The sequence below is a fragment of the Heteronotia binoei genome, chromosome 11 (assembly GCF_032191835.1).
Source record: "Heteronotia binoei isolate CCM8104 ecotype False Entrance Well chromosome 11, APGP_CSIRO_Hbin_v1, whole genome shotgun sequence".
Taxonomy (NCBI): domain Eukaryota; kingdom Metazoa; phylum Chordata; class Lepidosauria; order Squamata; family Gekkonidae; genus Heteronotia; species Heteronotia binoei.
In genome coordinates this window covers 84,519,137-84,531,301 of record NC_083233.1, presented here as the reverse complement: position 1 = coordinate 84,531,301, position 12,165 = coordinate 84,519,137, and the positions used below count along the sequence as shown (strand labels likewise).

The window sequence follows — 12,165 nt, the reverse complement described above, 5'->3', positions numbered from 1 at the left end:
CTTCGTTCTTATGGCCCTTTCTTACATGCCCAGGAAATGCTGCTCACTACTTTGAGGTCAGGTAGCATTTTGTCTCCAGGCCAGTTTTGTCAGTGATCTTCGAGGTTGGGCTAGATGACCCTGGATGATGCTACTGTTGCTGCAGCATTTTAAATTAAATGTCAGGGATAAAAGAAATCCTGTGCTTTCATGCTGGCCAGCTGGTAAGGTTTACGGAGGTCATAAGAACTACCTAAGAACACACATGAATAACGTTTTTAAAACATACGTGACATCCCCCTCCAACGTGGTCATATAACTCAAGATGCCAACTGCAGGAGCAGCCAACCTCGCCTCCCTACCCCAGGCTTCCCAGCACGACACGAGCCCCTGCAAGGAGTGGACCTGTGTCGTGGGAGTCTGACTCTCGTGTGTGCAGCATGGGGGGGGGGGGATACTTGTGAGTTCCCTGCAGCGGGTTGGCCTAGGTGACCCTGGAGGTCCCTTCCAATTCTCCTTTAACTCTCAGGTCTTCTTGGTTTAGAATTTCCTCTCTGGCCAGTTCTTCGCCTTCCCCTGCGGCCTGGGGAGCTGCCCCGCACTTTCCACAGCGGATCCAGGAGCTCAGACCCGCCTCTACTCCTTCGAGACGCGGCCTCTCCTTCCGGCTTCCTCCTCCCCCCCGGCCGCCCGGAAGTGCCGCTCTAGCCGCGTCCTCTCGGTGGCGGCGCAGCCGGATGACGTCGTGGGCGGGGCTCCAGCTCCCGGCATGCCTTGCGCGCTTCCGCCCAGCGTCCTGCGCTTCCCGGCGGGTGGCGGCTCCGTGGCGCTGCTGCCCGCCGAGGGGAGGGCGCCGCTCCTGCCTTCCTGCCTCCCTCTGCAGCGGGGCCTTCTCGGTGTCGGGCCCGCGGGGATGGCGGCTCTGCAGCGGGGCTGGGGCGAGGTGGCGGCGGGCTGCTCCCTGCGGGGCGGAGGGGCGGCCTCTGGCCTCTGGGCGGCCCCGCGCAGCCTCGCCCACTCCCAGCAGCAGGGCGGCGCTGGAGGAGGAGCCATGGAGCCCCCCCGGGGCGGCCCCCGGTAAGTCCCCGCCTGCCTGCGGGGTGGGGGGAGGCTGGCTTGCCGGCTGTGCCCCCCCGAGACGCGCAGGGGCCGGGGGGAGGGCGGGCAGGGGCCGGGGGCCTCCTCACAGGGCTCCTTCTGTCTCTCTCTCTCTCTCTCTCTCCCGCTCAGCGCCTCGCTCTGCTGCAGGAGGAAGCACAAGATGGAGGAGGAGCCCGAGGAGTAAGTGATGCGGCGGGGGGGGGGGGGGGCGGGGAGGGCAAGGCTCCGCCACCTGGTGCCTCATCCTGCAGAGAGGCCTGTGTGCTCCCCGGAGAAAAGTCCCCCTGCCCTGGGTCAGTCTCCTTCCAGCCCTGCACTCTTGGATGCAAACTGAGCCCTTCCTTCCCCAGCTGCCCTGCAGGCAAGAAGCGGCTGACTGAGACGGGGCTCTCCCCCCAGCCTCCTGCCCTTGAGCGCTGGATGCTTTGTGCAGGCAGCAGCCCTGGGAACCCCCCTGCTAGCAGCAGCCTCCCTGGCACGCCTGGCCTGCTGCTCCTGGAAATGCCCTGTGAAGAGATGGAGCAAGCCGTGGGGGGGGAGCAGCAGCAGCAGTGCGAGGCTGCTCTCAGGAGGCTCCAGGAGATCGAGGACAGGTAAGCCCACCTGCTAAGAGGGGGGAGTGCAGCTTCATGTTAGCCTGTGAGTAGAGCATGAGGCAAACGCAAGGATGCCGTCCATTGAGTTTGCCTGTATTTTCTTGACTTTGCTCTGCTTCTCCCAGAGCAAAATGTTTCCTGGCTTTGGTGCAGGGATGGAGGGAAGTGCCCCTGAGCAGAGCTCCTCCGGTGCCACAGCTGTAACTCTTCTCTTTCTGCTCTTGCAGAATAACTGATGAAGACGAAGACGAAGATGGGCTGGCGGAGGGGCCTCTTGGCAACCTGCCCACTCTCGTCCTGTCCGACACACTCAAAACAGGGCTGAAGAGGGATTACGCTGGAGACCTGACCAAGAAAATAATAGAGTCCATGTAAGTCTTGGTAATCCACAGATCCAAGGGGCTAAGGCAGAACTTGTGCCCATGAGGAGTGGTCCTGGGTAGGCAGACCAGGCCCATTGATTCTGGACTAGAGCCGCGAAGGCTGTGGTGTGTCCTGATTGGCTTCACCTGGAGAGGGAGCATGTGCATGGGTTGAGGCTCTGGGGATGAAGACGACTTCTGACTGGCTTGCAACATGGCAGAACTAAAACAAGGGGCAGTGTGCTTCCAGTCGGTGTGGGGAGGGGGGAGGCTGTGACATATCTGTCCTTGATGAAGCCACGAGCCCCTCCCCGCAGATGAACATTTTGATTCAAGTACTCCTTTTCACCCAGGAGTCGTCCCTCCATGGAGCTAGTAGTCTGGAAACCTCTCCCTGAATTCCTCACCCCAAAAGCAAAGTCTGTTTCTGTTAAGAACTACAAACCAGCGGCAGAAAGGTGCTCCGCAAAACCACCAACCCTTGAAGCTGATTTCAGCCTCCAGACAGGAAATTTTTCTGAGCCGCAGCAAACGGAGATGCCTTCAGCTTTCTACAGCACTGTGGGACCTGCTGGGTGCTCAGAAGAGGAGATGGAGTTGTAGAACCTGGGACAAAACCAGATGACTGCTTGCTGATACTTTTTCACCTTTTGGATGTGCGGGTATTAGATGGTAGAGGAGAGGGACGTGTATTTTTTAGGGTGATGGTCAGAAGTATGAGATGGCTTCAGGCCTAAGAAATGGAAACAGTCGTTTTATAATCCAAGAAAACAAGCTTGTTCTTAAACAAGAAAGCCAGAAATGTTGCTTTGTCTGGCTCATTACTAATTTGCAGAGTAAAATTCATAAACTGGTCAAGGTTCAGACCCTTCTAGCATTGTTCAGTGTTGATCCCTGAGGAAGGGCTGCCTGTTGATTCCGAAGGGGGTCCGGGATTGTGACATCAAGTTGCCTTTGAACAGATGACTTTTGTGTACATCATACCTTTTGCCATCCCTTGAGCCCTGTGGCTTGGCCAGTGCTGTTGTGGGGAACAAAAAAGTGACCCTTCAGGCATGGCTGAGGTAGCAAGCGGCTTGGTCAACTGAAGCTTCTTTTTGGTCCATGGAACTTCTGCTTCCTTCTCAGTAGGGTTCTGATAAGTAAATGTGTGTGATATTTGGAAAAGAACTTTCTCCAAATCCCGTTTCAGTTAGAAAGGTCATTGAACCTCCTGCACATTTTGGCTGCAGTGGCCCAGACATGACTGCTGACTTAAAACTATCTCCCCTGAGACATCTGCCATGGCTGGTCTGTTTTAGTTGCTGTCTGGGGTGCTTGACTCATGGCTGGTGCTACCAGCCACTCAAGGCACTTCCACTAAGGCCAGTTGTCACTGGTGAGAGCGCAGAAACGTTTCCTCCTGGATGTGGTTGTCGAAGCAGATTTCCTCAGGTGCCAGAAAGGCACGGCGTTGACTTCACTTAACCCATAGATCTGGACAGTAGTTGTATCCAAGCCACCACTCGGCCACTTCCCTGAGTGAGGTGTCAGAAGCTTCTGCTTCGTTTTTTTGCGTTCTGTTGCCCCATTTGCTATTTTTTTATTCTCCCATCAGCACACGTGAGCCTCTATGGCTAATATGCAAACAGCATTTCTATTTTGATATTGGATTAAATATTAACACTTTGCATAAATCATAAGTTTTTTAATGGAACATTTATTTGTTAGACCTTGATTTCTGCGCACAACTGTCTTGCTTTTAAACAGGGGTTTTGTCTGCCTCAATCTGTGTCACATCCCTGATGGCTGAAGTGGCTGGCGACTTCTCTTCGACCTGCAACGATCTCTGCAGGGAGAGTCCCAGTTACTCCCTGTGGGGAAGGGTGTGCTGTGCCCTTGGCTGGGACAAGGAACTGGCTGTTATCCTTAAAACAAGTGAACGGAAGCAGCTTGTTCTCCCCTAGGGCCTCGCCTGGCAGAATAGGGATTTAGCGGCCCTGCACTCTGTGCCCCAACAGTTCTACACTCATCCGGTCAGGGTCCGCTCACAGCCCTCTGAATACTGACGAGGGGCACAGGAGGTGCTGCTCCTGACAAGCCCTTTATCCCTTTTTGCCACTTCCCAGCTGCAGCTCGGTGACAGGCTGTGCTAGACAAGCCAGCAACTGCCAAAATGAGATCACAAGAAAAGTTCAAGGGTTGCATTTTTTAAAAGCTGGTCTTAATCTTGCTAGCATGGACCCTTCTGAGTTGTGGCCTGTTGAATACTTCCTCTTGTTTTCTGAAGCCAGAGGTCGAGTTGTGTTTTGTGTGCCATGTGAGGGAGGCAGGGCGGGTCTGTTCTTTTGCTCGGAATCAAAACACGCCTCGTTCTGGTCTTTCATGTGTTGGACCAAATACACTGCTGCATCCTTATCCTCAATACATTTTTAAAATGTTACCTGGAGTGCTGTTTTGCAGGGCGGAGGGGGACACAAACACCAGTTTGCAAGTGAATGTGGTGCCCTGCCTCAGCTGCTGCAGGCACTGGCGCTGTTCAGATAGTGAAGCTGTTGCTTAGAGCAGAGCTTTTGCCTGCCTGCCTCGAGGGCAGCTCCCAGTGTTTTGCCACCTTGTTGCTGTTGTGGGACATTAAGACCCAAAGAGCCACTTCCTGCACGATCTACACATATCTCAGATGAGACAGTCTAACCTGAGCCCGCTGGCTCCCACCGTCCCTGTTATGTCTGGTCGGGTAAAGCAAGGAAGCCTTCTCTATTTTATGTCCAGCTTTGCCAGGCAGGACACAACCAACAATTAGCATTCAGTTGACTAGAACTTCGCTTTGTACTAACGGCAAGAGGCTGCGACACGTCATTTCAGTCTTCTTCCTGAGAAAGTATCTTGTACGAGTTGAAGAGAAAAGCTGCTAGACTTTGGCCAAAAAATGGGGATGGGAAGTGGCAGCAGACAGGCCTGGTGGCCTCTTCAGTGGCACAAGAGCTCCCAGCAGCAATTTGAGTACTAAAGTGCCCCCAGCAGATGTTCGAGGATGCAACTAAAATGCAATGGTGAAGGACACCTGGCTGGGTTTTTGAGCTCCTAAACCTCTGGGAACTCCCTTGTTTTGCCTGATGCATGAATAGAAACCTGTTGCAAATAGATTCCATGTGTTTGCCATGAAATTTGAAAAATTGCAGATTTATACCCTGCCCTTCTCTCTGAATCAGACTCAGAGCGACTTACAATCTCCCTCCACAACAGACACCCTGTGAAGTGGGTGGGGCTGCGAGGGCCCTCACAAGTAGCTGCCCTTTCAAGGACTTCCTGCAAGAGCTCTGACTGACCCAAGGCCATTCCGGCAGGTGCAGTGGGGAATCAAACCCCGTTGACTCTGTTGGCCTGCAAAGAGTGGCCTTGTAACAAGGATGGGGAGGAGTGCTATGTAGAGTGACAGCTGGAGCAGCACCCAGAATGGTCGACACCAAAGGTGGCCAAATTGTGGTTCAGGCTGTGTGGCTCTTGCTGCCTACAGCCTCTTTGCAATTTACTGCATGTCTCTGGGCTGGTCATTTTCTTGCAGAAGTTACTTCCCAGAGCTCCTTCCCTGCAAGAGCCACACACAACAAACATCGGACGTTGAGAGCCACACGACAAGAAAGGAAAAATGGAAAGCATCTAACCTTAAACGCATTTTCCAAGCTGGCCACAATTTGGCCACCTCTGCTGTAGGCCATTCTGGGTGCTGCTCCAGTTGTCGCTTTGCATATCATGCCTCCCCATCTTTGTTACAAGGCCACACTTTGCAGGCCAACAGCTTTACTGCCTCCTCCCTCCTGTAAAGTTGTTACACAACTGTGCACCCTCCTCCTACCCTCACTAGTGCCAGCTTGCATCACCTTCCCAAAACTTCTGATCTACCCCCTCCTCCCAGGGGAACTTACCAGTTAAAGTTGAGCATCAGAAAATGATGTTTTAACTCACATTTCAGCAGAAAGAAACAATGCTTACTGTATGCTGCGTTCAGTTCCACAAGGGAGGAGTTAATGAAATACCATACAAGCATGAAGGGACCTCCAGGGTCATCTAGTCCAACCCCTTGTACAATGCAGGAAACTCACACCCTTCTCCCCCCCACCCACAAAATGAAAAACCAGCATTTGGCAGTGCGTTTAATGGCAGAGATTTGAAACTTTACAGCAGAAACCCAAGCAACTTTTTTTCCTTTTACAAAACATCTCAGGCAAATTTAATGTTTATTTACATAACTGAAAAAGATGCCTCAGGAGCACTGGCCACCATCAGAGGCCACGCCCTGTTTCTCGCAAGGGGGTGGATCCTTGAAGCCTGCCTTCCTTCCTTCGGCACAAACGGGGCTGGCAGAAAGGGACCAATACTTGTGAGTTCTGCTGAAACACTTGGAGGAGCAGGAGGAGGAATGTTCCAGGGAGCAGCCCTGCTCAGACACTGATGAGCTGAGGAAAGAGTTCATTGGCAAAAGCCTCGTCCCACCCGTAGTCTGTGCCCAGGGGAGAGGCCAGGTCGCTGAAGGGGGAGGGGGAGCCCTCGTAGCCGGAGTCGCTGCTGGAGCCATCCCCCAGGCTCTGCTGCTTCTGGTCTGGGGCCAGCAGGTGGGCGATCCCCAGCTCGGGCAGGAGGCTGTCTGCAGGCTCCTCTTTCACAGGCACAAGGCAGACCCCTGCTGCGCTCCCCCCACTCCCTAGCATGCTAGGCTGGCTGGCCTCCTGGGCAAAGGGCTTGGTATACTCGTGGTCAAAACGGATCAGTTCATTAATGGCTTCCAGCTTGGGCGGTGAGGGCCCCAGAGGGAAAGGAGGAGCGGGTGGTAAGGGATCTGTTTGTCCTGCACACTCCTCCTCCTCCTCCTGCTGCTGCACATGCTCCAGGTAGGCCAGCTCTGGGCTCTCGTAGTAGAGGAACATGTCTGGGTCCAGGCTGTCCAGAATGCCCAAGAGGAGATCAGACTGCAAAGGGGAGAGAGCGCGCGTACCCAGTTAGTGGGGGGGGGGGGAGGGCGAGCCCAGCCCACCTCCGGCTGCTGTGGGGGGTGTCTCCTCACCTCAGAGCCAGCGCTGCCGTCAGCACCATCCAGGGGGACGCAGCCCGGCGAGGGGGCCATGGCGACTGCTGGGCCTGTCCCTGCTGCGGAGGAACACGTAGTCTAAGTGCTGCAGACTCAGCGGACCCGGTCGCTGGCCCCACGCCATGGGGCTCTTCTTCCTCCTCCTCTTCTTCTTCTTCCTGCTCCTGCTGGGGGGGGAGCTCCCAGGGGGGCTCAGCCGTTTCCTCCGCCTGCCCAAAAAAGAAGACTGCAGATTTATACCCGGCCCTCCCCTCCCTCCTCCTCTCTGAATCTTCTCCCCCCACAACAGACACCCTGGGAGAGCGTGAAGGACAACTCCTCCCCCCCCTCCTTGACTCACCTTGCGGGGGCTGGCGGGCGGCATGCCGAGGCGCAGGCGCAGCTCCCGGTTCTCCAGGGCCAGGCGGAGGGTGCGCTCCCGCAGCGCCGCGTTCTCGGCCAGCAGCTTCTGGTTCTGCGGGGCGGAGGGGGCGGGGTCAGCGGGGGAGGGGAGGAGTCCCGGCCAGCCCCGCCCCCACCCCCCCCCCCGCCCCGCCCGCCGCTCACCTGCGCCTCCAGCTCCAGCGCCTGCCGCTCCAGCTCGCCCATGCGCGCCTTCTTCCTGTCCCGCGCGCTCTGCGCCGCCACGCGGTTCTTCAGCTTCCTGGGGGGGGAGAGAGAAGAGAGGGGGCGCCGTCAGGGGGGGGGGGAGGAAGGAAGGGGGAGGGCCGCCCCCACCCCCCCTCTCCCCCCCCCCCCCGCAGACCTGCGCAGGGCCTTCTCCTCGGCGCTCAGGTGGGCCAGGCGCTGCCTCTTGCGGGGCGGCGGGGAGGCGCCAGGCCCGGGCGCGGCGGGGAGCAGCAGGAGCCGGGGGGCGGCGGGGCCCGGGAGGGGCGCCATGGCCAGAGCTCCGCTTGCCTCGCTGCCGTCCTCTCCCGGCGCCGCTCCTTCGCCTTCTGCGGGGCCGCCCGGCGTCCCTCCGCATATCGAGCGTCGTGGCTGATCGCTATTGGGCGACGCCGCCCAGGCCAGCCCGCCGATTGGCCAAGGCGCGCGGGCGGGGCGGCCAGGCTGAACCCCGCCCCTCGCCACGTCGACCTCCCCAGCTCCGCCGCGCGCCTCTGCGCAGGCGCCGCAGCTGCCCCGCGGAACTCCCTGCTGCGGGACGGGAGCCTTTCTGCGGAAGAGGCGCCTCCCTCCCTCCTGGGACTGGAGGAGGCTGAGCTGGGTCGAGCCCCATCCATGCTGCGCTGCGCACTTGAGACGGAGAGCCCCAGGGCAAGGGGCCACTGGCCTGCTGCTGACCCCCAACTGGCCGCCTCCTCCGTGTCTGTCAGGGGAGTCCAGGCTACCTCCAGGTGTGGCTGTTGAAGGGGGGGGGTCTGCTGCAGCTGCTGCTACCAGGCCAGGTGGTGCCTCCGTGGCAGCCTGGCTGCGCTCCAGGGGCAGCTGGCAGAACCAGTTCTCTCACAAACAAGCACCTTCCTGCTGCCGCCGCCATCCCTTTGCACTAGGCTGCTGCTTGTTTGCATATCCTGGTTTGGAACAGGAACCCCTTCCTGCAGGGGAGAGGAGCCGAGGGACCCACGGACGCTCAGCTGGTGCGGAATGGTGGATCAGCGCAGGCCTGTGCGGTGCACTGAAGTGTGTTGATTCCAGGGTTCCTGCTTCTCATGCCACAGGCCTCTCTTGGAACTGTGCTGTCACTGGGTCTTTCCTTCCTGCCACACAAGAGAATCATAGCATCACAGAGAGCTGGAAGGGGCCATCTAGTCCAGCCGCCTGCTCAATGCAGGACCAAACTAGAGCATCCCTGACAAGGGCTTTTCCAGCTGCTGCTTAAAGACCACTAATGGGCGGGGGGGGGGGGGGGAGGCTCACCACCTCCCTAGGCAGCCCATTCCCCTGCTGAACAACTCTTACTGTTCTTATGGAAGTGGGCACTCAGGCCTGCTCTTTCAACCTCTTTGGCTCTTGTGCCCAGCAATGTTGTTCAGTCTAACGCATGGGAAGTTCCTTGTGAAGGGTGGTTTTGTGTGTAGTTCACCATTCCAGGAAGCGGGAGCAGGCAGAGTGGTGGAGAGACAGGCAGGAACCTAGGTCTGAAGTGATTGTACAGCTCTAGGAAATACAGAAGATATTGGATTTATATCTCGCCCTCCACTCCGAAGAGGCTCAGAGTGGCTCACAATCTCTTTTACCTTCCTCCCCCACAACAGGCACCCTGTGAGGTGGGTGGGGCTGGAGAGGGCTCTCACAGCAGCTGCCCTTTCAAGGATAACTCTGCCAGAGCTCTGGCTGACCCAAGGCCATTTCAGCAGGTGCAAGTGGAGGAGTGGGGAATCCAACTCAGTTCTTCCAGACAAGAGAACTATGGTTGACCCAAGTCCATTGCAGCAGGTGCAAGTGGAGGAGTGGGGAATCCAACCCGGTTCTCCCAGATAAGAGTCTGCACACTTAACCACTACACCAAATACATGTCCTTTTGTTTTACCTAGACTTGTAATGAGCAATTAACAGGCAACCTTTATTACCTCTTATTGGTTTCCCACGCAAATGCTCTCCAGACCAAATGGTTTTCCAATTTATTACACTATTTTGCCATTTGATCCTAACTTTGTATCAGTGTACACTCTTAATCCACCAGCTATATGTATTGCAGCCCACTGCACCCCATCCCCTCGTCTGAAGAAGTCTGCATGCTTACAAAAGCGTCCATTTTGAATAAAACTCTTAGTCTTGAAGGTGCTACTTCTGCTTTGTTCTACTGCTTCAGACCCACACAGCTGCTGCCTACCTGGATCTATTGCAACTCTGCTAGCTCCCCTGCTTCTGTCCAGCAGGGCTTGTTGGTGGAGCTGTGCCTCAGGCGAGCCCCTTCTTCTCTGATATCGTTGCAGCACCAGGGGTGTGGGGGTGGTTAATTGTGTTCCCAGCAACAGGCATGCAATTATGCCCTCCTCTTTTCCTGGCAGTGGGGAAGACATGCTTGTCCTTTGCTGAGAAGTCATATCCTATAGGGCAGACTGGGAACAGACCCTACGAGGAGTTGGAGCTGGTGCCACAGAACAGGTGAGGCTGCCGGGTGCCACAGTGGGCCCAGTTCCAAGTTTCTTGGGGAACCAGGCCTATTTTGCACTTGAATCATATGTCCAAAGAGATTCTCTTGCTGGGTAGAGGAAAAGTTTAACCCTACCCCTGTGCGTTTTATGAAGGATGCATGAAAAGAAACAAGCAGAAGACTTCTTACAGCATCTTATGGCCCCTTGAGTCTGCTGTTTTTATGTCCTACAAAAGTTGGCTGCAGAGTGGGCTCCACGGACTATATCTGCAGAAGAGTGCCCGATGAGCTCACAAAAACTTGGGCTGGAATAAAATGTCGCTGCTGCATGCAAGGCAAGAGGAATGCCTTGGAATTTACAACATTTACAATTTGTAAATGTTGGGATTTACAAAACTTGAGGAAGGGGAACACTGTACATAGTAAGACATACAGGCTGGAAGTCAGGAAAGCAAACCTTGAGAAACAATTATGCTGGGCAGAATCTCCTGGTGAGAAATACTTAAGGAGAAAGGAGGCAGCGTGGCGGCTCATAGACCGTTCCCCCCCAAACCAAGTCTGCCCACCCTCCCAGGCATTCCCTCGGAGAGGCCACTGACAGGGGGGGGGTTGCCCCAGGAACGTGCAGCAGATGCCAGGCAGGAGAGACAACAGAGGGCACAGCTCAGACCTTATTTTTCTGGAACACAGTGCAACAGTCTCCCTGGCGCGCATTGGGCAGTCTCACCATGGGCAGGGCTCCATCCAGAGTGGCGGGCAGAAACAGCTGAGGGAGTGGGGGGGGGGGGCGGTGGAGCAACACACACGGAAGCCTCTGTGTTGGAGCCCCACCTACAAAACGGAGACAGAGATCAAGAGCACCTGCAGGGGTGGTGGCTGGAAGAGCAGGCTGCGTTTCAGCCGGGCACTCTCTTAAAGGGACAGTCTCTGACCCACCTCCCAGCAACAAGGCAGCTGCCACACACATACACCCCATGCCCTGCCAGGGGTTGGGAATGCGGCAGAGGGCAGACCAAGGGAAGGGAGCAGGCACAGCAAATGGGCAGCACAGGGAAGCAGGGTCAGCAAATGCCCCCTGCCGGAGCCCACTGCCTGGTTCAAGTGCCAGAGACACTTGCACGCCAAGCGGTCGAGAGTGAAGGAAGGGGGAGGCGGTGGGGGGGAGACAATGGAACTTACCCAGCCATGGGCGACAGTTCTCGCATGCAGAGCCTCCGGGAGCCTGGAACCTGTGGAGACCTGGAAACAGGAGGAGTTAGCCCCAGGGGAGAGACCTCGCAAGTCAAAGATACTGTCAAAGCAACCGCGCGGTGCAAAACCCATCACCAACGTGCCTGCCTGTCCCTAAGTCTGTATGGCTGGGAGCTCGCCGGCAGACCTTCCCGCCATGCGCTCCTTTCCCTAACAACTGAGTTGTGCAAGGCCAGAGCAGAAGTATTTCTAGGAGGGGGGAGACCACGATTGGATGCTGCGGAGGGGGCTCATCAGCCCTAGGCGCGAGGGGATTGGCAAGGCCATCACGCCGCTCCCTAAGGGGTTTGCAAGCTTCCACAGCAGCGGAGGTGACCTTTGTTTTTGGTTTCAACGAGTGCCTATGGAACACACTGCTGTTTTCCCAGGCGGCTCACAATCTCCTTTACCTTCCTCCCCCACAACAAGAAGATATTGGATTTATATCCCGCCCTCCACTCCGAAGAGTCTCAGAGTGGCTCACAATCTCCTTTCCCTTCCTCCCCCACAACAGACACCCTGTGAGGTGGGTGGGGCTGAGAGGGCTCTCACAGCAGCTGCCCTTTCAAGGACAACCTCTGCCAGAACTATGGCAGACCCCAGGCCATTCCAGCAGGTGCAAGTGGAAGAGTGGGGAATCAAACCCGGTTCTCCAATATCTTCTTCTACCTCACAGGGTGTCTGTTGTGGGGGGGGGGGAGGGAAAGGAGATTGTGAGCCGCTCTGAGACTCTTCGGAGTGGAGGGCGGGATATAAATCCAATATCTTCATCTACCTCACAGGGTGTCTGTT

The 12,165-nt window shown here is 56.4% G+C and overlaps 2 protein-coding genes across 2 annotated transcripts; one reads left to right on the top strand and one right to left on the bottom strand.

Moving 5' to 3' along the window:
- The first annotated feature begins 1,468 nt into the window (after positions 1 to 1,468).
- CCDC117 (coiled-coil domain containing 117) lies at positions 1,469 to 3,734 on the top strand. Its single transcript, XM_060249995.1, has 3 exons — positions 1,469 to 1,673; positions 1,904 to 2,047; positions 2,392 to 3,734. Exons 1-3 carry the CDS (start codon positions 1,501 to 1,503, stop codon positions 2,639 to 2,641), a joined length of 567 nt encoding a protein of 188 aa, XP_060105978.1. The 5' UTR covers positions 1,469 to 1,500; the 3' UTR covers positions 2,642 to 3,734.
- Positions 3,735 to 6,238: 2,504 nt separating this feature from the next.
- Positions 6,239 to 11,330, bottom strand: XBP1 (X-box binding protein 1). Its single transcript, XM_060249192.1, has 7 exons — positions 11,323 to 11,330; positions 7,849 to 8,514; positions 7,650 to 7,746; positions 7,444 to 7,557; positions 7,225 to 7,312; positions 7,080 to 7,162; positions 6,239 to 6,984 (listed from the first exon to the last, which is right to left on the bottom strand). Exons 1-7 carry the CDS (start codon positions 11,328 to 11,330, stop codon positions 6,460 to 6,462), a joined length of 1,581 nt encoding a protein of 526 aa, XP_060105175.1. The 3' UTR covers positions 6,239 to 6,459.
- Positions 11,331 to 12,165: the final 835 nt, after the last annotated feature.

Bases quoted from the DNA above. Each gene is read 5' to 3' on its own strand.
- CCDC117 (XM_060249995.1), top strand. From the start codon at position 1,501: ATGCTTTGTGCAGGCAGCAGCCCTGGGAACCCCCCTGCTAGCAGCAGC. The intron at 1,674-1,903 runs GTAAGCCCACCT...CTGCTCTTGCAG, and splicing joins CTCCAGGAGATCGAGGACAG to AATAACTGATGAAGACGAAG. The intron at 2,048-2,391 runs GTAAGTCTTGGT...CTTTTCACCCAG, and splicing joins AAGAAAATAATAGAGTCCAT to GAGTCGTCCCTCCATGGAGC.
- XBP1 (XM_060249192.1), bottom strand. The intron at 7,558-7,649 runs GTGAGCGGCGGG...TCCGCCCCGCAG, and splicing joins CGCTGGAGCTGGAGGCGCAG to AACCAGAAGCTGCTGGCCGA. The intron at 6,985-7,079 runs GTGAGGAGACAC...TCCCCTTTGCAG, and splicing joins ACGGCAGCGCTGGCTCTGAG to TCTGATCTCCTCTTGGGCAT.